Source organism: Oreochromis aureus, linkage group 19 (genome assembly GCF_013358895.1).
Source record: "Oreochromis aureus strain Israel breed Guangdong linkage group 19, ZZ_aureus, whole genome shotgun sequence".
In the NCBI taxonomy this organism is placed as follows: domain Eukaryota; kingdom Metazoa; phylum Chordata; class Actinopteri; order Cichliformes; family Cichlidae; genus Oreochromis; species Oreochromis aureus.
The window spans coordinates 9,303,071-9,328,737 of NC_052960.1; the positions used below are offsets into that span (position 1 = coordinate 9,303,071).

The window sequence follows — 25,667 nt, forward strand, 5'->3', positions numbered from 1 at the left end:
ACAGCAAAACCTGATCATGATTTTGGAAATTTCAGCAGGGAGAAATTTGCAGCCACCAAGCCTGACGCTTACACTGGGACGTTCACAGTGAAGGATCTGGTGCCTACAGACAAAGGCTTGTATTTCTGTGCTGTGAGCAAACACAGTGATACAGATGCACCCAGTAGCTGAACAAAAACCCCAGTACACTGTCAGTGCAAAGTTTTACCTACTAATCTCCTCTACTGTGGTACCCACCACACAATACATGCACCTGCAGCTTTTTATCTTTATATTCTGACTTTATAGAGATGATCCAAAACCATCTTGGGAGCTTTTAACTGTACAGTACAAAGAAAGGTGCATGAGATATTTGTGCTCCTCTGTACAGCATTTGTTTAGGATAAAGAAATAATCGGCAAGTGTCACAAATTGCTGTAAATGTTCTACTATATCATAGTAAAATTTTCTGGTCATGTTAACAGTTTTAGATTCAGTCACACTGAAATTAAAAAAGAGGAACACGTTGTGTTGGACTATTAATCAGACACACAACCACAGTTATTTTCTTTAGAAAGAATAAGTGTTGAGACCCAGCTCCACACCATTTACAGTACCCTTACTCCAGCAGATGGAGACAGACTTCAACAATAATCACTTTCACAGATTGCAGTATGAAGATTCTGCTCTTAAATCAATGACGTAGACAACTGCTGACACCTCCCATGTTCATCATCTGGTAACCACAATCTATTCTTAACCACAAGTGATGAACCGACTATACTGAAAGGATAGCTGGCTTAAATTGTTTAACATGATTGCTGTTGTCGCTGTACTTTGTTTCCTTTTCTTGTCAGAATTTACAGGTAGGAAAATGAACAATAGTGATAACAATATAATGCAAAGTTAACGATTCCTATATTTAAACTGCTGTTTGCTTTTATCCACAGGTGCATCTGACACAAAAAGTGCCAACCAAACACCTCCATCCATCATTAAGAGAATTGGTGAATCTGTTCAAAGTGAATTCAAATGTTCACACAGCATACCAAGTTATGATGTCATTCTTTGGTACAAGCAAGATGAAAAAGGAGTCCTACAACTTCTGGGATACCTAAATGTGGAATATCCAAACATTGAGGATGATGTGAAAGGGAAAATCAGCTTTGATGGAAATGGCAGAAAACATTCAAACCTGACCATTTCTAATGTTTCAGTGACTGACAGTGCTGTGTATTTCTGTGCTGCTAGTCAGCACAGTACTACAGATTCCACTAAAGTCAATACAAAAACCTCTCCTAATGTCTCTGACAGATTCATATCTGAACACCTGCAGCCAGTCTGCAACCAAATCTAGACATTGAAAAAAATGACTGACTAATTGAACAAGTTTGATCCCCTTTGAAGTCACATTTGAGGCTCAATTAAATCCTTAAGATTTCCTTTAATTGGTGAAAGCAGCAACAAATTAATTATGTTCACTGATAAAATACTGACATGCAATTCCTATAATCAAGATGGACCAGTTTCCTTGTCAAGAATTTCAGGCAGGCAGAGAAAATTTCAAAAAAGTTTTAAAACAAACAAACAAAAAACACCATTACCAAAATCCAGCTTCCTCAGTCATCATATGTTGTTGTTAATGGAAATGATGACCTGTGGGCGGACCAGCAGCGTCACATATACTTGCATCTACATCTGGAGTGACAATTTCATTGAGCAACACTCCCACCTCCAACTCTTCACACAACTGTCTCAAACAGGTCATGCCAAACAGAACATGGACATCTTCATCATGAGCAAACGACGTCTCCTCATATTTTCATTCTTATTGCTGTGGGTATCAGGTAATTCCCAATAAGCTTTATAATACAAATTCAACTTAAACCATTTTATGTTTTGAAGCAATTTATTTTAATTGCCTGTCATTTTGTTTTAAGAGATTTAGGATAACAAAAAATTATTTAATGCTTAGTAGAAATGAACCAGTGATCATGATCGCTTCTATCATTACACACAGGTCTAACTGATGGGGGGGAAGTCAAGCAGACCGCCATGCTGTGGAAAAACCAGGGTGATAATGTATCTATAGAATGCAGTCATACCTATGGCAGTAGCTATTACTATATGTACTGGTACAGACAGCTGCCTGGAGAACTAATGAAACAAATGGTGTTTACTATTGCAAACTCCAAACCTGACTTTGAACCAGACTTCAGGGATAAAAAATTCTCAACCACCAAGCCTGACGCTGACAGTGGGACACTGATAGTGAAGAATTTGGTGCCAGGAGATCAAGGCTTGTATTTCTGTGCTGTTAGTATGCACAGTGATACAGCCACACTCAACACCCGTACAAAAACCTCAGATCATGAACTGTAGGGGGATGTCAAGGATCACAAATACTCACAACTGAACATGGATTCATCATACCAATTCAACTCAAACTGCTTAATGTTTTGAAAGAATTTATTTCAACTTACAGTTATTTTGTTCCAGGAAATTCTGGATTACCAAAAATCTTTAATGCTGTAGAAGTAGAAATGAACAAAATTTTAAATTATAACTTTTATCGTTACATACAGGACAAACCTATGGAAGTGATGTCAACCAGACCTCCATGTTATGGAAAAAAGAGAATGAAGATGCAACTATACACTGCAGCCATACCAAGGGCAGCAGCTATTACCAGATGTACTGGTACAGACAGCTGCCTGGAGAACTAATGAAACAAATGGTGTTTGTGTGCTGTCAGTGAGCACAGTGATAGAGCCACACTCAACACCTTTACAAAAACTCCAGATCATGAACTGTAGGGGGATGTCAAGGACCACAAATACTCACAACTGAAAGTTGATTCATCACGTGAATGGTGACACCACAGACAACAGGATGGCAGAGCTCCACACAGAGCAGTGACTCTCCCACCTGCAACTCTTCATAGCAATATAAATTCATACTGTCATTTATTCGTGTTTTACAAACTACTACAACACAGACATGATCAAACACATTCACCTCTATTGTTTGATGCTTCTGCTATGGATGAGAGGTGAGTTTGACTAAGGTCACATTTAGAGTATTCAGTATTTCAGCGGCACACCGAGTCAGTTTCTATAGAAGGATGAGTGCCAGAATCTAACTCCACATGGCTTGTGCTCCATTTACAGTACCCTTACTCCAGTAGGTGGAGACAGACTTCAACAATAATCACTTTCACAGATTGCAGTATGAAGATTCTGCTCTTAAAGCAATGACGTAGACAACTGCTGACACCTCCCGTGTTCATCATCTGGTAACCACAATCTATTGTTAACCACAAGTGATGAACCAACTATACTGAAAGGATAGCTGGCTTACACTGTTTAACATGATTGCTGTTTTCACTGTACTTTGTTTCCTTCTCTTGTCAGAAGTTACAGGTAGGAAAATGAACAATAATAATAACAATATAATGCAAAGTTCCTGTATTTAAACTCTTGTTTGCTTTTCCACAGGTGCATCTGACACAAAAAGTGCCAACCAAACACCTCCATCCATCATTAAGAGAATTGGTGAATCTGTTCAAAGTGAAATCAAATGTTCACACAGCATACCAAGTTATCAGGTCATTCTCTGGTACAAGCAAGATGAAAAAGGAGTCCTACAACTTCTGGGATACCTAAATTTGGAATATCCAAACATTGAGGTTGATGTGAAAGGGAAAATCAGCTTTGATGGAGATGGCAGAAAACATTCAAACCTGACCATTTCTAATGTTTCAGTGACTGACAGTGCTGTGTATTTCTGTGCTGCTAGTCAGCACAGTACTACAGATTCCACTGAAGTCAATACAAAAACCTCTAACCATAATGTCTCTGAGACAGATTACTATCTGAACACCTGCAGCCAGTCTGCAACTAAATCTAGACTTTGAAAAATATTACTTATTGACTGAACACAACTTTGATCCCCTCTGAAGCATGCTGTAAAGGAATGTAGATTGACTGGCTCGGCTCTCTCTTCACCACAACAGATCAGTACAGTGTCCACATCACTGCAGTCGGCGCTTCAACCTGTCTGTCAATCTCATGCTCCTCCCTCCCCTCACTTGTGAACAAGACTCTCCACCTGGGGTAGTAACTCTGACCCTCTGTGGGTACATCACCATTTTGCAGGTCTTGCACTTGGAGGCGCTGATTCTCATTCCCGGTGTTTCACACTTGGCCTTGAACATCTGTAGTGGCAGCTGCAACAGTTTAAGTCTTGGCTAAGCCATTTACAGACTTAAGGGGGACCCTGAATGACATTTACAATCCCATCTACAATTAGAAAGTATGTATATATACACGCATACACACATACAGTGGGATGCAAAAGTTTGGGCAACCTTGTTAATAGTCATTATTTTCCTGTATAAATCGTTGGTTGTTACAATAAAAAATGTCAGTTAAATATATCATATAGGAGACACACACAGTGATATTTGAGAAATGAAATGAAGTTTATTGGATTACAGAAAGTGTGCAATAATTGTTTAAACAAAATCAGGCAGGTGCATAAATTTGGGCACTGTTGTCATTTTATTGATTCCAAAACGTTTAGATCTAATTATTGGAACTCAAATTGGCTTGGTAAGCTCAGTGACCCCTGACCTACATACACAGGTGAATCCAATAATGAGAAAGAGTATTTAAGGGGGTCAATTTTAAGTTTCCCTCCTCTTTTAATTTTCTCTGAAGAGTAGCAACACGGGGGTCTCAAAACAACTGTCAAATGACCTGAAGACAAAGACTGTTCACCATCATGGTTTAGGGGAAGGATACAGAAAGCTGTCTCAGAGATATAAGCTGTCTGTTTCCACAGTTAGGAACATACTGAGAAAATGGAAGACCACAGGCTCAGTTCAAGTTAAGGCTTGAAGTGGCAGACCAAGAAAAATCTCGGATAGACAGAAGCGACGAATGGTGAGAACAGTCAGAGACAACCCACAGACCAGCACCAAAGACCTACAACATCATCTTGCAGCAGATGGAGTCACTGTGCATCGTTCAACCATTCGATGCACTTTACACAAGGAGATGCTGTATGCGAGAGTGATGCAGAGGAAATCTTTTCTCCACCCACAGCACAAACAGAGCTGCTTGAGGTATGCTAAAGCACATTTGGACAAGCCAGCAGGAAGCGTTTAGAGGTTGTAATTTCTGCAAAAGGCGGATCTACTAAATATTGATTTCGTTTCTTTTTTTGTGGTGCCCAAATTTATGCACCTGCCTGATTCTGTTTAAACAATTATTGCACACTTTCTGTAAATCTAATAAACTTCATTTCACTTCTCAAATATCACTGTGTGTGTCTCCTATATGATATATTTAACTGACATTTTTTATTGTAACAACCAACGATTTATACAGGTAAATAATGACTATTAACAAGATTTCCCAAACTTTTGCATCCCACTGTACACACACACACACACACACATACATACGTGTTTGTGGGATCAAATTCTAAACTATAGTGACAGTCTCACCTGCAGCCAATAGGACATGGATATTGTTTTCATCAAACAGGTAGTCCTCTGATTATTCTTCATTTTAAAGTGGACTTCAGGTCATTTATAATCTGATGAACATATTCATATTTTTCCCATTAATGTAAGAGTTCCAGGGGTTTTCAAAGTGTTTCAATGGAAAACTGTGTCAAATATATATTGCATGCCGTAAAATTTTGTGTTAAACTCACAGGTCTGTCACAGAGACCTCCATAATCTAGGGGAAAAAACAAAACAAAACACGGCAAAGATGCAACGATCAGCTAAAACCACATCAATTCATCATTATAAAATTAATCGTGTTCACCAGTTATAATGTTTACCGTTTTAGGTACAGTCCCACTGAAAAGAAACAAAAGGAATACATGTGTTGAATTAATAATCAGCGACACACCGAGTCAGTTTCTATAGAAGGATGAGTGCCAGAATCTAACTCCACATGGCTTGTGCTCCATTTACAGTACCCTTACTCCAGTAGGTGGAGACAGACCTCAACAAATGAAATCTTCACGCCCACAGATTGTCGAATGACGACAGTGTTTTCCACTGCTAGTTTAAGCAATGAAGTAGAAACCTGCTGACACCTCCCATGTGCATCATCTGGTAACCGCGATCTATTCTCATCCACAGCTGATGAACCGACTATACTGAAAGGAAAGCTGAGATAAATCGTTTAAAATGATCATTGTGGTCACTATATTTTGTTTTCTTCGCTTCCCAGAAATTACAGGTAGGAAAAACAACAATAATTATAACAATACAATAATTATAACATAATGATTCCTGTATTTAAACTCTGTTTTTCCTCAGGTGCATCTGACACAAAAAGTGTCAACCAAACACCTCCTTCCATCATTAGGAGAATTGGTGAATCTGTTCAAAGTGAAATCAAATGTTCACACGGCATTAAAGATTATGAGGTCATTCTCTGGTACAAGCAAGACCAACACCAAACTTTGGAGATTCTGGGATATGTCAACCTGCAGTTCGTGAATAAAGAAAGCAATCCGAGTGGAAATATCAGCTTTGACGGAGATGGCCGCAAAAAGTCAGCCCTCACCGTCTATAATCTAAAGTTCAATGACAGTGCAGTGTATTTCTGTGCTGCCAAACGCCACAGTGCTGCAGTTCACTGTAAAGTCAGTACAAAAACCTTTTCCCTTATCTGCCTGACAGAACAACAAAGTACTGGGGCTCCTGAGCACCTGCAGCTAGCTTCCCTTTCAAGTTTGAGTTTGTTAAATTCATGTTCAATTAGAGCTGGGCGATAAAACGATAACAATATGTATTGCGAAATAACTTTTTCTCGATAGAAAAATTAAACTATTGCAATAGGCCTCATCTCTCTTGTCCTCTTAAAAAAAAGAAAAAAAGAACAGCCAATCCAAATTAAGTAGCGCAGAGCCGAAGGGACTGTTCTGTGTTTCAGGGACCAACGTGCAGCATCTGTATAAGACAGACATTCATTTTCATCACAAAGTGGCATACATGATCCCTCTGCACGTATGAATTGTGCATCAAGAATAGTTTACACAAACTCATTTTCACTAGTTGATAAATGCAAGTCAGTCAGTGGATACAAAACTAAGTGACTCAGTAAAATATAGAAAGATAACTTTAGATACAGATTGGAATATCGATGCTAAAGTGACTACCAACAAAGGGGAAACAGGGGAGAGAGAATGATTTTTTACACCCCCAGGGGGAGACAAATGTCAGCAAATGACATAAGGTAGCAAACATATTGCACATGCCCAAAACCACAATATCTACACACTGCCTGCAGATAAAGTCAAAGCTTTGGTTTCATATCTGTCATGCATTAACTGTGATGTGCTTCACAGGAGAGGAAAGGAAGAACCCATGTTCAACATGATCTCCACAGTCTTCATTCTCTTTGTCTTTCAGCTGATGGGGGATAATGGTGAGTATTCTAAGATCAGGAAATCATCACACAGCTGGTAATTTCATTTTTAAAATAATAATGTGTTATTTTATTCCCCCACAGGAGTTTCTAGCACCTACACTGTCCAGCAAACACCTCCTTCCATCATTAAGAAAGTTGGTCAAGCTGTTTCCAGTGAGATCCACTGTTCACATGAGGTGTTAATTTTTGAACGGATTCTCTGGTACAAACAAGACAAAGACAGAGCTCCACAGTTCCTCGGATACCTAAATCTGAACTCTCCCTACCCCGAGGAAGATGTGAAAGGAAAAATCAGCTTTAACGGAAATGGCAAAAAATATTCAAACCTGACCATTTCTAATGTTTCAGTGACTGACAGTGCTGTGTATTTCTGTGCTGCTAGTCAGCACAGTACTACAGATTCAACTGAAGTCAATACAAAAACCTCTCCCAATGTCTATGAGACAGATTAATATCTTAACACCTGCAGCCAGTATGCAACTACATCTAGCCTCGGAAAAAAGTTACTGAAAGTTTCAAGACAAATTTCATCCCATCTGAAGTCGTGTTGCTGGCTCAGTTCAAACCTAAAGAGTTGCTGTAGTTATTGGAAAAAGCACAGCATTAATTATGATAATGATTAAAGTCAGACACATAAGTCGTACAATCAAGCTGGATCTGTTTTTCAGGAATTTGACAGTTAGAAATATAAATTTTTAAACAATGAAATATGCTGAAATCTTCATCGGGTATTGCTCATTAGATATTGTTAGCAAAACTAATGACCTGCAGGGGGATCAACAGCACCATATATACTCTGATCTACACATCATGACAGTTTTGTTGAGTGACACTCCCGCCTGAACTCTTCATGTAACTAACCCAGTGAGTTCTTGTCAAAACAGAACATGGACATCATTATTAACAAAAGAGGCCTCCTCATAATATTAATCTTCTTGCTGTGGGTATCAGGTTACTCCCAAAAAACATCTATATAATACAGATTCAACTTAAACTACTTTGAAGCAATTTATTTGAACTGAAAGGTTTCTTTTTCATGAGATATAGGATGAGAAAAACCTTTAATACTTGATAGAAATTGATTTTAAAAAAATAAGTTACACAATAACTTGTTTTGTTACACACAGGTCTAATTGATGGAAAAGATGTTACCCAGCGCTCCACGCTTTGGAAAAACCAGGGTGATAATGCAACTATAAACTTCAGCCACACCAAGTGAGCTACCTATTTCCAGATGCACTGGTACAGACAGCTGCCTGGAGAACTAATGAAACAAATGGCGTTTACTACTGCAAGCTCTGAACCTGACTTTGAACCAGACTTCAGGAGTAAAAAGTTCTCAGCCATCAAGTGTGATGCTCACAGTGGGACACTGATAGTGAAGAATTTGGTGCCAGGAGATCAAGGCTTGCATTTCTGTGCTGTCTGTGAACACAGCGATGCAGCCACACTCAACGCCTGTACAAAAATCTCACATAATGAACTGTAGGGGGATGTCAAGGACCACAAATACTCACAACTGACGATGGAGATACCACAGATCACACAGCTCCCCACAAAGCAGTGACACGCCCACCTGCAACTCTTGATATCAACATAAATTCAAACTGTCATTTATTCATGTGCTCCCATCTTCTACAACATGGACATTTTCATATATGGTCACTTCAGCTTTTTGATATTTCTGCTTTGGATCAAAGGTGAGATGTACTGAGATCTCATTTATGCTGGTACTTATTTTAGGGACGACAGAAACAAGTGATCATAAATAAAAGTTTTATACTTAAACATCTGCGTTATTAACCAAACTGTTCTACACACACAGGTCTAAGCAATGCCAAGGATGTCACACAAACTCCCATGCTGTGGGAACAACAGGGTAATAATGCAACAATGGACTGCAGCCATACCAAGGGTGCTACCTATTATCAGATGTACTGGTACAGACAGCTGCCAGGAGAAAATATGGAACTGATTGTGTTCACGACAACAGCCAAAAAATACGATCACGACTTTGGAAAATTCAGCAAAGAGAAATACTCAGCCACAAAGACTGAGGCTCGTGATGGGACATTTACAGTGAAGGACCTGCAGCCAAAAGACAGTGGCTGGTATTTCTGTGCTGTCAGTGAGCACAGTGATACAGACTCATGTGAAAGTTGAACAAAAACCTCACTGAATGGTTGGAACAAGTGTTGCAATTATTTCCTGTACTGTAGGGGGACCTCAAGTACAACTACAGATCAGAATCGTATGAAGGTCTTCAACTTCCTACCACACACACATTTAAGTTTAGGTTCCACTGAACAGGATGATGATCACAGCTGGTCTGATCAAACTCTCTTCAGCTCTATCTTCATTGGAGGTACTGTCCACTATGATAGTGATCTGTACTTTTCACTCTGCTCACCCCACAGTAGTTTCTAGCACCTACACTGTCCTGCAAACACCTCCTTCCATCATTAAGAAAGTTGGTCAATCTGTTTCCAGTCAGATCCACTGTTCACACGATGTGTTAACTTTTGATCGGATTCTCTGGTACAAACAAGATGAACACAGAGCTCTAAAGTTCGTGGGATACCTAAACGTGGAATATCCAAACCACGCAGATAATGTGAAAGTGAAAATCAGCTCTGATGGAAATGTCAAACAACATTCAAACCTGACCATTTCTAATGTTTCAGTGACTGACAGAAACATGTGCATTATTGGGCTCAGTATAGTATTACAGCTTCCACTAAAGGCAATACAAAACCTTACCTAATGTCTCTGAGGCAGATTAATATCTGAACACCTGCAGCCAGTATGCAACTAAATCTAGCCTTAAGGTTTTGAGAGTTTCAAGGCATATTTGACCCCATTTGAAGACATGTTGCTGGCTTAGATTAAACCTTAAGCGTTGTTATAATCGTTGGAAAAAGCAGGGAATTAATTCTGATCAATTGTTAAAGTCACACACATAATTGTGTTTCCTGCCACCATGCTAGATGTCTTGTCCTCTGAAGAATTTAACAGTCAGGAATAAAAATACAAGCTCGTGAACTGTAGGGGGATGTCAAGCACCACAAATGCTCACGACTTCTCTTTGATTCAGGATCACACAGCACGGCACAAAGCAGCGACACTCCCACCTGCAACTCTATATATCAACGTAAATTCATACTGCCATTTATTCATGCATCTCCAACAAGATGGACCTCATCAAGCATGGTCAGCTCAGCTGTTTGACTTTTCTTCTTTGGATGAAAGGTGGATTAGACTAAGATCTCATTTACATAAGGTGTATATGGTTTAACGTTGTACTTTTAAAAAATGTCATTATTAACCAAACATTTATAAACATACAGGTCTAACTGATGCCAATGATGTCACACAAACTCCCATGCTGTGGGAACAACAGGGTAATAATGCAACAATGGACTGCAGCCATAACAAAGGTGCTTTCTATGTCCAGATGTACTGGTACAGACAGCTGCCAGGAGAAAATATGGAACTGATTGTGTTCACGACAACAGCCAAAAAATACGATCACGACTTTGGAAAATTCAGCAAAGAGAAATACTCAGCCACAAAGACTGAGGCTCGCGATGGGACATTTACAGTGAAGAACCTGCAGCCAAAAGACAGCGGCTGGTATTTCTGTGCCGTCAGTAAGCACAGTGATACAGACTCATGTGAAAGCTGAACAAAAACCTCACTGAATGGTTGGCACAAGTGTTGCAATTATTTCCTGTACTGTAGGGGGACCTCAAGTACAACTACAGATCAGAGGATCATATGAAGGTCTTCAACTTTCCACCACACACACATTTAAGTTTAGGTTCTGAACAGGATGATGATCACAGCTGGCCTGATCAAACTGTCTTCAGTGCTTTGTCTGCACATATGAGCCTTCCACATACATGACCGCATGAAAAAACATTTACAGAAAATTATAAACCCATATTCACAGGCTGATTAACTCATTCAGTGGATACAAACAAAATTAATCAATAAAATAAAGAAAGATACATTTAGTTACAGGTTTAAATGACCGGTTAATGATATGACATACAGAACGATATACACTCATGTGAGAAAATTAGGACACCCTATGAAAGCCTGTATATTTTAAAATATATTCAGCCATATGGATATTTTATACCAATTTTAATGATACTGAGGGATCCAAATAATATAACTAAACAATTAAAAAATAAGAAAAGCCTTTTTAAAACTTTACGTGAAATGTAATTTACAAAGAATGCAATTTCTGGTGAGGAATAAATTAGGACACCCCCACATATTATCCCACTTAAAATGGTTAAAATCACACACAGGTGTATCACATCAGGTGCACATGATCAGTACATCATTAACCAGCATTTTAAAGGAGGCTTGCCTTATTTAAACCTCAGATTTAGTTTGATGTGCTCCTGACTGTTGAAGTGTTGAAGTGAGCACCAAGGTGAGATCTAAAGAGCCGTGTGATGCCCTCAGAAAGAAGATTGTGGCTGCTTACGAGTCTGGTAAGGGATTTAAAAAGATCTCAAAAGAATTTGATATCAGCCATTCCACCATCCGGAAAATTGTTTACAAGTGGAGGACATTCAAAACAACTGCCACTACGCCCAGGTCTGGCCGTCCAAGCAAATTCACCCCCAGAGCAGACGGCAAGATGCTCAAAGAAGTCATCAAAAATCCTAAAACGTCATCACGGGAACTACAGCAGGCTCTGGCTACTGTTGATGTGAAAGTGCATGACTCTACTATCAGAAAGACATTACACAAGTTTGACTTTCACGGGAGGTGTGCAAGGAGGAAACCTTTGCTCTCTAAGAAAAAGATTAAGACCAGACTGAAATTTGCCAGAGCGAACGTAGACCAGGACCACGACTTCTGGAATAATGTTCTTTGGACAGATGAGTCTAAAATTGAATTATTCGGACACCAGAACAGTAGACATGTTTTGCGTAAACCAAATACAGCCTTCCAAGAAAAGAGCCTCATACCAACTGTGAAGCATGGAGGTGGCAGTATCACAGTTTGGGGATGTTTTGCTGCAGCAGGACCTGGCCAGCTCACCATCACATAATCCATCATGAATTCTGCTGTGTATCAGAGGGTGCTTGAAGAACATGTGAAACCATCTGTTAAAAAATTAAAGCTGAAGCAGAACTGGATACTGCAACATGACAATGACCCAAAGCATTCCAGCAAATCCACCAAGGACTGGCTAAAAACTAAGAAGTGGAGAGTCCTGGAATGGCCAAGTCAAAGCCCTGATCTTAACCCCATTGAGATTCAGTGGGGTGACTTGAAACTGGATGTATATGGCAGAAAACGCTCAAACATCTCACAGCTGAAAGAATTCTGCATGGAGGAGTGGGGCAAACTTTCTTCTGATCGATGTCAGAGATTGGTAAAAGGTTACAAAAGGTCTCGCTGAAGTTATATCAGCCAAAGGAGGCAACACTAGTTACTAGGGGGTAGGGTGTCCTAACTTTTTCCTCCATTGAAATAAACATTTTTGCTTATCTTTTTTTTTCCATGTTTCACAAAATGTTCATTTTTGTAGTTTAATTGCAATTACGCCACTTTCTTTTCCAGTAATACACAAAATCATGATTGGAAATTGATATGTGAACATTTCATAATAAAGAGCTGATTATTTAATGGGGTGTCCTAATTTTCTCACATGACTGTACAAACACTGAAATTACTACCAACCATTATGTTAAAAACAAAACAAACAAAAACCCCCAAAACATATTTCACTCAAGGCACAACTTCGTAAAAATCTGTTTTTGCTGATGACAAAGATGATATATTTCACACCCACAGGGGGAGACAAATGTCAGCAAATGAAATAATGTCACAAACATTTTGCATACGCCCAAATGCCACAATATCTACACAGCATACTGATAAAGTCAAAGCTTTGGTTTCACATCTTTAACTGTGATGAACTCCACAGGACAGAAAAGGAAGGGTCTATATTCAACATGATATCTACAGTCTTCTTGATCTATTTCTTTCAGCTCATAGCGAAGTATGGTGAGTATTCTAACGTCAGAAAATTTCCACTCATCTGGAAATTTCACTTTTTAAAAATCATATGTTTTTCTTTTTCCCCCAACAGGAGTTTCTAGCACCTACACGGTCCAGCAAACACCTCCTTCCATCATTAAGAAAGTTGGTCAATCTGTATCCAGTGAGATCCACTGTTCACATGAGGTGTCGTCTTTTAATCGGATTCTCTGGTACAAACAAGATGAACACAGAGCTCTAAAGTTCCTCGGATACCTAAATGTAAACTCACCAATCCCCGAGGATGATGTGAAAGGGAAAATCAACTTTGATGGAAATGCCAGAAAACATTCAAACCTGACCATTTCTAATGTGTCAGTGACTGACAGTGCTGTGTATTTCTGTGCTGCCAGCACGGTACTACAGATTCCACTAAAGTCAATACAAAAACCTCTCCTAATGTCTCTGCAGAGAGATTAATATCTGAACACCTGCAGCCAGTATGTAACTAAATCTAACCTTACCGAAAGTTTCAAGCTAATTTTCATCCCCTTTGAAATCACATTGGTGGCTCATTTCAAATATTAATAGTTGCTTCACTCACTGGGAGAATTAGAGCATTAATTTTGATCTATGATTAAAGCCAGACGCATAATTTTGCTTCCTGCAGTCAAGCCGTAACTATTTTTCTGTCAAGATTTTCACAGTTAGCCACATACATTTTGAAACAACGATCACAAAAATGAAAAGCATCTTGTAATCTGTTTTTCTCAGCCTTCATCTAGTATCGGTAAAATTTGTAACCAACAGTTGCACTTCATGAAACCATTTAAAAACAGCATGGACATAATGGTTAAACGATCCCTCCTCATATTGTTTCATCCATTTGCTGTGTGTATCAGGTGTTTCCTAATAAAGAGGTGGGGTACACACTGGACAGGTTGTCATGCTGTGGCAGAGCTAACATAGAGACACAGAGGCATCATGAACTGCAGGGGGATGTCAAGTACCACAAATACAACTGTCAGTGGTGACACCACCTAACAGGATCACAGAGCTCCCCACAAAGCAGTGACACGCCCACCTGAAACTCTTGATATCAACATAAATTCAAACTGTCATTTATTCATGTGTTCCTGTCGTCTACAACATGGACATTTTCACATATGGTCACCTCAGCTTTTTGATATTTCTGCTTTGGATCAAAGGTGAGTTGAGTAAAATCTCATTTATGGTGTTTCTTATTTTAGGGAAGGCAGAAACAAGTGATTATGATTTAAAGTTTTATACTTAAAAATGTTCATTATTAACCAAACTGTTCTACACACACACACACAGGTCTAATTGATGCCAAGGATGTCACACAAACTCCCATGCTGTGGGAACGACAGGGTAATAATGCAACAATGGACTGCAGCCATACCAAGGATGCTACCTATATCCAGATGTACTGGTACAGACAGCTGCCAGGAGAAAATATGGAACTGATTGTGTTCACGACAACAGCCAAAAAATACGATCACGACTTTGGAAAATTCAGCAAAGAGAAATACTCAGCCACAAAGACTGAGGCTCGCGATGGGACATTTACAGTGAAGCACCTGGAGCCAAAAGACAGCGGCTGGTATTTCTGTGCCGTCAGTAAGCACAGTGATACAGACTCATGTGAAAGCTGAACAAAAACCTCACTGAATGGCACAAGTGTTGCAATTATTTCCTGTACTGTAGGGGGACCTCAAGTACAACTGCAGATCAGAATCGTATGAAGCTCTTCAACTTCCCAACTCCCATCTCACACACACTAACAGAGACTCTGGTCTCTTAAGTTTAAGATCCCCAGAACACAATAAAATAAAAATGTTCTTCACTGGAAGTGCTGATCTGTACTACTCACTTACAGTCAAACTGCTGAATGCATGCTTATTATTCCATCTTCATTCAAAGGAAGCTTGATAGTTTTTAACCTGCACAGATTTAAAAAGCTGCCATGTGAGGGAATGAAGTATGTCCTTTTCACGTCTCTAAATCTCCTGCAAAAATATGAAGGAGGCCTCATGAGGACAAATGTTCAGTAACAAAGAGTGACATTCAAACTGGATCTCTGACAGTGGAGAAGCTGCTGGATGAAGAGAAGAGTGCATTTCTGTGCTGTAAGTCAACACAGTCAAACAAGTGACTTAGACACTTGAAATAATACCGCACTGCTGGTGTCAGGAAGCAGAAGATAATCTCACACACAGGGAACTTTAGACTCATTATTTGTAATGGCACTTAGAGACTGTGGATGCTTTTCAGCTTTACTATTACTGTATAGCTGTTAGATAGACTACTACTAGTGTTGCAACTGTAACTGAAAAGACCGTCTCTTAAAGCAGGCTTGTATTTCTCTGCGGTGCGTCAGGGGCCGCAGTACCATGACTAACTGCAATAATGTTCAAAGAAATCTGTATAAGTCAAAAAACATAAATCCATGGATTAAACAATTATTTTTTTTTATCATAAAGCTGCATATATGAACCTTCCACATAGATGACCACATGAAAAACCATTCATAGAATATTATGAACTCATATTCGCAGGCTTATTAACTCATTCAGTAGATACAAACAAAATCAATCGGTAAAATAAAGAAAGACAGATTTAGTTACAATTTTAAATGACTGGTTAATGATATGACATACAGAACCATATACACACACCCTCTGAAATTACTACCAACCATTATGTTAAAAAAGCAAAATAAAACAAACAAAACATATTTCACTCAAAGACAGCCCAACTGATAACAAAGAAATCTATATTTCACACCCACAGGGGGAGACAAATGTCAGCAAATAAACTAATGTCACAAACATTTTGAATACGCCCAAAATGCCACAATATCTACATAGCATACTGATAAAGTCAAAGCTCTGGTTTCACATCTTTAACTGTGATGAACTCCACAGGACAGAAAAGGAAGGGTCTATATTCAACATGATATCTACAGTCTTCTTGATCTATTTCTTTCAGCTCATAGGGAAGTATGGTGAGTATTCTAACATCAGGATATGGCCACACATCTGGTAATTTCTTTTTTTTTTTTTTTTTTTAAATCATGTGTTTTTCTTTTCCCCCCCACAGGAGTTTCTAGCACCTACACGGTCCTGCAAACACCTCCTTCCATCATTAAGAAAGTTGGTCAATCTGTATCCAGTCAGATCCACTGTTCACATAATGTGTCAATTTTTGATCGGATTCTCTGGTACAAACAAGACGAACACAGAGCTCTAAAGTTCCTCGGATACCTAAATGAGGGATATCCAAACCATGAGAATGACGTGAAAGGGAAAATCAGCTTTAATGGAAATGCCAGAAAACATTCAAACCTGACCATTTCTAATGTGTCAGTGACTGACAGTGCTGTGTATTTCTGTGCTGCCAGCACGGTACTACAGATTCCACTAAAGGCAATACAAAAACCTCTCCTAATGTCTCTGCAGAGAGATTAATATCTGAACACCTGCAGCCAGTATGTAACTAAATCTAGCCTTGGACAAAATTTACTGAAAGTTTCAAGCTAATTTTCATCCCATCTGAACTCACATTGGTGGCTCATATCAAATATTAATAGTTGCAAGAATCATTGGATGGAGTAGAGCATTTATTTTGATCTATGATTAAAGCCAGACACATAATTCTGTTTCCTGAAATCAAGCCGTACCCATTTTTCTAACATGTTGAAACAACGTTCACAAAAAGACAAAGCATCTTGTAATCTGTCTTCTTCAGCCTTCATCTAGTATCATTAAAAGTTGTAACCAACAGTTGTGCTTCATGAAACCATCTGAAACAGCATGGACATAATGGTTAAACGATCCCTCCTCATATTGTTTCATCCATTTGCTGTGTGTATCAGGTGTTTCCCAATGAACTTCTTCCATTAATCCATTCTGTTCTGCTTATCCAATTCAGGGTCACAGGACGAGAGGTGGGGTACACACCGGACAGGTTGTCATGCTGTGGCAGGGCTAACATAGAGACACAGAGACATCATGGACTGTAGGGGGATGTCAAGTAGCACAAATACAACTGTCAGTGGTGTAACCGAAGATAACAGGATCACAGAGCTCCCCACAAAGCAGTGACACGCCCACCTATTACTCTTGATATGAACATAAATTCAAACTGTCATTTATTCATGTGTTCCTGTCGTCTACAACATGGACATTTTCACATATGGTCACCTCCACTTTTTGATATTTCTGCTTTGGATCAAAGGTGAGTTGAGTAAAATCTCATTTATGGTGTTTCTTATTTTAGGGAAGGCAGAAACAAGTGATTATGATTTAAAGTTTTATACTTAAACATCTTCATTATTAACATATTGTTCTACACACACAGGTCTAACTAATGCCAACGATGTCACACAAACTCCCATGCTGTGGAAACGACAGGGTAATAATGCAACAATGGACTGCAGCCATACCAAGGATGCTAACCATTTCCAGATGTACTGGTACAGACAGCTGCCAGGAGAAAATATGGAACTGATTGTGTTCACGACAACAGCCAAAAAATACGATCACGACTTTGGAAAATTCAGCAAAGAGAAATACTCAGCCACAAAGACTGAGGCTCGTGATGGGACATTTACAGTGAAGAACCTGCAGCCAAAAGACAGCGGCTGGTATTTCTGTGCCGTCAGTAAGCACAGTGATACAGACTCATGTGAAAGCTGAACAAAAACCTCACTGAATGGCACAAGTGTTGCAATTATTTCCTGTACTGTAGGGGGACCTCAAGTACAACTACAGATCAGAATAGTATGAAGCTCTTCAACTTCCCAACTCCCATCTCACACACACTAACAGAGACTCTGGTCTCTTAAGTTTAAGATCCCCCGAACACAATAAAATAAAAATGTTCTTCACTGGAAGTGCTGATCTGTACTACTCACTCACAGTCAAACTGCTGAATGCATGCTTATTATTCCATCTTCATTCAAAGGAAGCTTGATAGTTTTTAACCTGCACAGATTTAAAAAGCTACCATGTGAGGGAATGAAGTATGTCCTTTTTCACGTCTCTAAATCTCCTGCAAACATATGAAGGAGGCCTCATGAAGACAAATGTTCAGTAACAAAGAGTGGCATTAAAACTGGATCTCTGACAGTGGAGAAGCTGCTGGATGAAGAGAAGAGTGCATTTCTGTGCTGTAAGTCAACACAGTCAAACAAGTGACTTAGACACTTGAAATAATACCGCACTGCTGGTGTCAGGAAGCAGAAGATAATCTCACACACAGGGAACTTTAGACTCATTATTTGTAATGGCACTTAGAGACTGTGGATGCTTTTCAGCTTTACTATTACTGTATAGCTGTTAGATAGACTACTACTAGTGTTGCAACTGTAACTGAAAAGACCGTCTCTTAAAGCAGGCTTGTATTTCTCTGCGGTGCGTCAGGGGCCGCAGTACCATGACTAACTGCAATAATGTTCAAAGAAATCTGTATAAGTCAAAAAACATAAATCCATGGATTAAACAATTATTTTTTTTTATCATAAAGCTGCATATATGAACCTTCCACATAGATGACCACATGAAAAACCATTCATAGAATATTATGAACTCATATTCGCAGGCTTATTAACTCATTCAGTAGATACAAACAAAATCAATCGGTAAAATAAAGAAAGACAGATTTAGTTACAATTTTAAATGACTGGTTAATGATATGACATACAGAACCATATACACACACCCTCTGAAATTACTACCAACAATTATGTTAAAAAAGCAAAACAACACAAACAAAACATATTTCACTCAAAGACAGCCCAACTGATAACAAAGAAATCTATATTTCACACCCACAGGGGGAGACAAATGTCAGCAAATGAAATAATGTCACAAACATTTTGCATACGCCCAAAATGCCACAATATCTACATAGCATACTGATAAAGTCAAAGCTTTGGTTTCACATCTTTAACTGTGATGAACTCCACAGGACAGAAAAGGAAGGGTCTATATTCAACATGATATCTACAGTCTTCTTGATCTTTTTCCTTCAGTTCATAGCGAAGTATGGTGAGTATTCTAACGTCAGGAAATTTCCACACATCTGGTAATTTCTTTTTTTAAAAATCATTTGTTTTTCTTTTTCCCCCAACAGGAGTTTCTAGCACCTACACGGTCCAGCAAACACCTCCTTCCATCATTAAGAAAGTTGGTCAATCTGTATCCAGTGAGATACACTGTTCACATGAGGTGTCGTCTTTTAATCGGATTCTCTGGTACAAACAAGATGAACACAGAGCTCTAAAGTTCCTCGGATACCTAAATATAAACTCCCCAATCCCCGAGGATGATGTGAAAGGGAAAATCAACTTTGATGGAGACGCCAGAAAACATTCAAACCTGACCATTTCTAATGTTTCAGTGACTGACAGTGCTGTGTATTTCTGTGCTGCCAGCACGGTACTACAGATTCCACTAAAGGCAATACAAAAACCTCTCCTAATGTCTCTGCAGAGAGATTAATATCTGAACACCTGCAGCCAGTATGTAACTAAATCTAGCCTCGGAAAAAAATTACTCAAAGTTTCAAGCTAATTTTTATCCCCTTTGAAGTCACATTGGTGGCTCTTTTCAAATATTAATAGCTGCAAAAATCATTGGGAGAATTAGAGCATTAATTATGATCTATGATTAAAGCCATTTTGCTTCCTGCAATCAAGCCGTAACCATTTTTCTGTCAAGATTTTCACAGTCAGCCACATACATTTTGAAACAACGATCATAAAACAGCAAACCCTCTTGTAATCTGTCTTTCTCAGCCTTCATCTAGTATCGGTAAAATTTGTAACCAACAGTTGCACTTCATGAAACCATTTAAAAACAGCATGGACATAATGGTTAAACGATCCCCCCTCATACTGTTTCATCCATTTGCTGTGTGTATCAGATGTTTCCTAATAAAGAGGTGGGGTACACACTGGACAGGTTGTCATGCTGTGGCAGGGCTAACATAGAGACACAGAGACATCATGGACTGTAGGGGGATGTCAAGTACCACAAATACAACTGTCAGTGGTGACACCACCTAACAGGATCACAGAGCTCCCCACAAAGCAGTGACACGCCCACCTGAAACTCTTGATATCAACATAAATTCAAACTGTCATTTATTCATGTGTTCCTGTCGTCTGCAACATGGACATTTTCATATATGGTCACCTCAGCTTTTTGATATTTCTGCTTTGGATCAAAGGTGAGTTGAGTAAAATCTCATTTATGGTGTTTCTTATTTTAGGGAAGGCAGAAACAAGTGATTATGATTTAAAGTTTTATACTTAAACATCTTCATTATTAATTGAACTGTTCTACACACACAGGTCTAACCGATGCCAAGGATGTCACACAAACTCCCATGCTGTGGGAACAACAGGGTAATAATGCAACAATGGACTGCAGCCATACCAAGGGTGCTTCCTATTTCCAGATGTACTGGTACAAACAGCTGCCAGGAGAAAATATGGAACTGATTGTGTTCACGACAACAGCCAAAAAATACGATCACGACTTTGGAAAATTCAGCAAAGAGAAATACTCAGCCACAAAGACTGAGGCTCGTGATGGGACATTTACAGTGAAGAACCTGCAGCCAAAAGACAGCGGCTGGTATTTCTGTGCCGTCAGTGAGCACAGTGATACAGACTCATGTGAAAGCTGAACAAAAACCTCACTGAATGGTTGGCACAAGTGTTGCAATTATTTCCTGTACTGTAGGGGGACCTCAAGTACAACTACAGATCAGAGAATCATATGAAGGTCTTCAACTTCCCACCACACAGACATTTAAGTTTTGGTTCCTCTGAAAAGGATGATGATCACAGCTGGCTGGATAAAACTCTCTTCAATGCTCTGTTTGCATATATGAACCTTCCACATAAATGTCGGCATGAAAAACCATCCATAGAAAATTATAAACTCATATTCACAGGCTCATTAAGTCATTCAGTAGATACAAACAAAATTAATCAGTAAAATAAATAAAGATATATTTAGTTACAGTTTTAAATGACCGGTTAATGATATGACATACAGAACCATATACACACACACACTGAAATTACTGCCAACCATTAAGTTAAAAAAAAAACAAAATAAAACAAACAAACATATTTCACTCAAAGACAGCACAACTGATAACAAAGAAATCTATATTTCACACCCACAGGGGGAGACAAATGTCAGCAAATGAAATAATGTCACAAACATTTTGCATACGCCCAAAATGCCACAATATCTACATAGCATACTGATAAAGTCAAAGCTTTGGTTTCACATCTTTAACTGTGATGAACTCCACAGGACAGAAAAGGAAGGGTCTATATTCAACATGATGTCCACAGTCTTCTTGATCTATTTCTTTCAGCTTACAGGGAAGTATGGTGAGTATTCTAACATCAGGATATGGCCACACATCTGGAAATTCCTTTTTTAAAAAAAAAAATCATATGTTTTTCTTTTCCCCCCAACAGGAGTTTCTAGCACCTACACGGTCCTGCAAACACCTCCTTCCATCATTAAGAAAGTTGGTCAATCTGTTTCCAGTCAGATCCACTGTTCACATAATGTGTCAATTTTTGATCGGATTCTCTGGTACAAACAAGACGAACACAGAGCTTTAAAGTTCCTCAGATACCTAAATGGGGAATATCCATACCCCGAGAATGATGTGAAAGGGAAAATCAACTTTGATGGAAATGCCAGAAAACATTCAAACCTGACCATTTCTAATGTTTCAGTGACTGACAGTGCTGTGTATTTCTGTGCTGCCAGCACGGTACTACAGATTCCACTGAAGGCAATACAAAAACCTTTCTTAATGTCTCTGCAAAGAGATTAATATCTGAACACCTGCAGCCAGTATGCAACTAAATCTAGCCTTGGACAAAAGTTACTGAAAGTTTCACATTGGTGGCTCATTTTAAATATTAATAGTTCCAAGAATCATTGGAAGAATTAGATCATTTATTTTGATCTATGATTAAAGCCAGACACATAATTCTGTTTCCTGCAATCAAGCTGTACCCATTTTTCTATCAACATTTTCACAGTCAGCCGCATAAATGTTGAAACAACGATCATAAAAATGTAAAGCATCTTGTAATCTGTCTTCTTCAGCCTTCATCTAGTATCATTAAAAGTTGTAACCAACAGTTGTGCTTCATGAAACCATCTGAAACAGCATGGACATAATGGTTAAACAATCCCTCCTCATATTGTTTCATCCATTTGCTGTGCGTATCAGATGTTTCCCAATGAACTTCTTCCATTAATCCATTCTGTTCTGCTTATCCAATTCAGGGTCACAGGACGAGAGGTGGGGTACACACTGGACAGGTTGTCATGCTGTGGCAGGGCTAACATAGAGACACAGAGACATCATGGACTGCAGGGGGATGTCAAGTACCACAAATACAACTGTCAGTGGTGAAGCCACATAACAGGATCACAGAGCTCCCCACAAAGCAGTGACACGCCCACCTGAAACTCTTGATATGAACATAAATTCAAACTGTCATTTATTCATGTGTTCCTGTCGTCTACAACATGGACATTTTCACATATGGTCACCTCAGCTTTTTGATATTTCTGCTTTGGATCAAAGGTGAGTTGAGTAAAATCTCATTTATGGTGTTTCTTATTTTAGGGAAGGCAGAATCAAGTGATTATGATTTAAAGTTTTATACTTAAAAATGTTCATTATTAACCAAACTGTTCTACACACACAGGTCTAACTGATGCCAAGGATGTCACACAAACTCCCATGCTGTGGGAACGACAGGGTAATAATGCAACAATGGACTGCAGCCATACCAAGGATGCTAACTATATCCAGATGTACTGGTACAGACAGCTGCCAGGAGAAAATATGGAACTGATTGTGTTCACGACAACAGCCAAAAAATACGATCACGACTTTGGAAAATTCGGCAAAGAGAAATACTCAGCCACAAAGACTGAGGCTCGCGATGGGACATTTACAGTGAAGGACCTGCAGCCAAAAGACAGCGGCTGGTATTTCTGTGCCGTCAGTGAGCACAGTGATACAGACTCATGTGAAAGCTGAACAAAAACCTCACTGAATGGTTGGCACAAGTGTTGCAATTATTTCCTGTACTGTAGGGGGACCTCAAGTACAACTACAGATCGGGAAATCATATGAAGCTCTTCAGCTTCCCAAATCACAGCTCACACACACGCTTGTTTCTTAAATTTAGGTTCGTCAGATCACAATTATTGATCACAATTGATCTGATCAAGCCCTCTTTAGCTCTGTTCTTCATTAGAGGTACTGTCCATTAAAATGGTCATCTATACTCGTCACTCTGCTCACTTAAATTAACTTATGCCAACACATGGGGAAAACACGAGTTCACATTCCCCTCAGGTACTCGTGATTTCTCCCACAGTCAAAGGACATGCAATTAGCAGGGCTATGTTAACTGGGGGTTCTAAATTGCCCATAGGTGTCAATGTGACTATGAACGGTTATCTGTTTCTCTGTGTTAGTCCTGTGACAGACTGGTGACCTGTCCAGGGTGTTTCTCCGAATCCAGACAGAATGACTGGCATCCACACACCCACCCATTCTTTTCCACTTATCCTACAGGAAGACGCGGGATACCCCGTCTCTTAACATAATATCCAACCTTCTAACTTCATTTAAATAGCTAATCAGAGAGCTTAGGAACATAGATGGAAAATATATATATTTTCTACTGGATAACCAGGGTTTTGGAGTTTCAGTTCAGGTCAAGTACTGCGATACTTTGATCACTTCTACAGGTAGCAGCAGAACTTCAGTATAGTGACAGTTCAGGAAGAGAAGAGTGCATTAAAGCACCACCTAATGAACTAACCCCTCACCCCACCCATGGGACGGTTAAACTCACATAAGAAATCAGAACTTCATACACGCAGTTTTAGAGCACAGAAGGAGTTACAAGGACCTTCTTAAATGAAACTATGAAAGACAAAATGATGACACCTGTCTTCTGTATAATCTTTAATATCATACAGGTTTCAGGTAACTGACTTTTTATATGTCTTGATAATTAAGATTGGTTTTACTTTTCCATGTGTAAAGTTGTTTGTTTCAGTACTGCTCAATGGTTAATTATGGTTAATTATGATCCATTTCCCACAGGTTCTTCACTCAGTGACCAAGTCCACCAGACTCCAGCTGATATGTTCCAAATTCAGGGACAAACGGCCACAATCAACTGTTCGCACAGTATAGATGACTATGATCGAATCCTCTGGTACAAGCAAACAAAAAGCAAAGAGCTTCATTTCCTGGGATACATGTTTGAAAACCTAAGAAACCCAGAGCCTGGAGTTAATGTGACAATGGCTGGAAATGCAAATAAAGATCAAACCTGCACATTAACAATCGCAGATCTCACAGTGAGCAGCAGTGCAGTGTACTTCTGTGCTGCTCGTTACCACAGTGCTACTTATCACTGTGCCTCAATACAAAAACTCCCTCTCCACAATATGCACTGTTTGAGGACTCTAATGTGCTACAACAGCAAAAGTTATAGGTGATACATTTAGTAACAGGTTATATGCTGATGACTGTACTTAATTTATATATAATATTTATATTTATTTATTTTATTTTATTTATTTTATCTTTATTTATTAAGTGTTGCTGTAGGTTATCACTTTTTGGTCTTGGGATCTGTGTATTATTTTTAGGTACAAGAATGAATTTCTTTAGGCCAAACATTTCAAACGTTACTATGGTGTGTTTATACTGTACATCATAGTCGTTAAAATGACACAAATATTTGTCGATACAAAAAAAAATTTACTTTTTCAAAATAAAATTGCATATGGTGAAATATATAATATGATGGAAACTGACATAATATGGTAACTAACTTGATGCAAAGATGGTACCTCATATTTAAAATGTATGCATATGGCTCGAAGATACATAAATACACCTGTAAATTTGACCAACTGGTGTTGTTAGAGGTTTATGCATCACACTGTCGCAAATTTCAGAACCTCTTACCATATCATTCTACTGGGTTCAGGCTGCCACTGACAAAGAAAGAAGGGAAAATTTTAACAGAAAATGTAGAAACACTATTGGAGAGCTTACAAAGCTTTGCCATCAGCTTTCCAGCAGGTGCTGAAAAATAGCAATCTA

The 25,667-nt window shown here is 38.9% G+C and overlaps 4 gene segments (V, D, J or C); all 4 read left to right on the forward strand.

Annotated features, from left to right (window-relative positions):
• Window positions 1-1,720: 1,720 nt before the first annotated feature.
• Window positions 1,721-2,479, forward strand: LOC120434905. The segment is given in 2 exon segments: window positions 1,721-1,826; window positions 2,000-2,479. Coding segments are annotated over 2 exon segments (429 nt in total).
• A 4,868-nt stretch (window positions 2,480-7,347) lies between these two features.
• LOC120434961 lies at window positions 7,348-7,891 on the forward strand. The segment is given in 2 exon segments: window positions 7,348-7,436; window positions 7,521-7,891. Coding segments are annotated over 2 exon segments (432 nt in total).
• Window positions 7,892-13,358: 5,467 nt separating this feature from the next.
• LOC120434962 lies at window positions 13,359-14,482 on the forward strand. The segment is given in 3 exon segments: window positions 13,359-13,475; window positions 13,561-13,865; window positions 14,351-14,482. Coding segments are annotated over 3 exon segments (489 nt in total).
• Window positions 14,483-14,590: 108 nt separating this feature from the next.
• LOC120434963 lies at window positions 14,591-15,124 on the forward strand. The segment is given in 2 exon segments: window positions 14,591-14,656; window positions 14,787-15,124. Coding segments are annotated over 2 exon segments (396 nt in total).
• The last annotated feature ends 10,543 nt before the right edge of the window (window positions 15,125-25,667 follow it).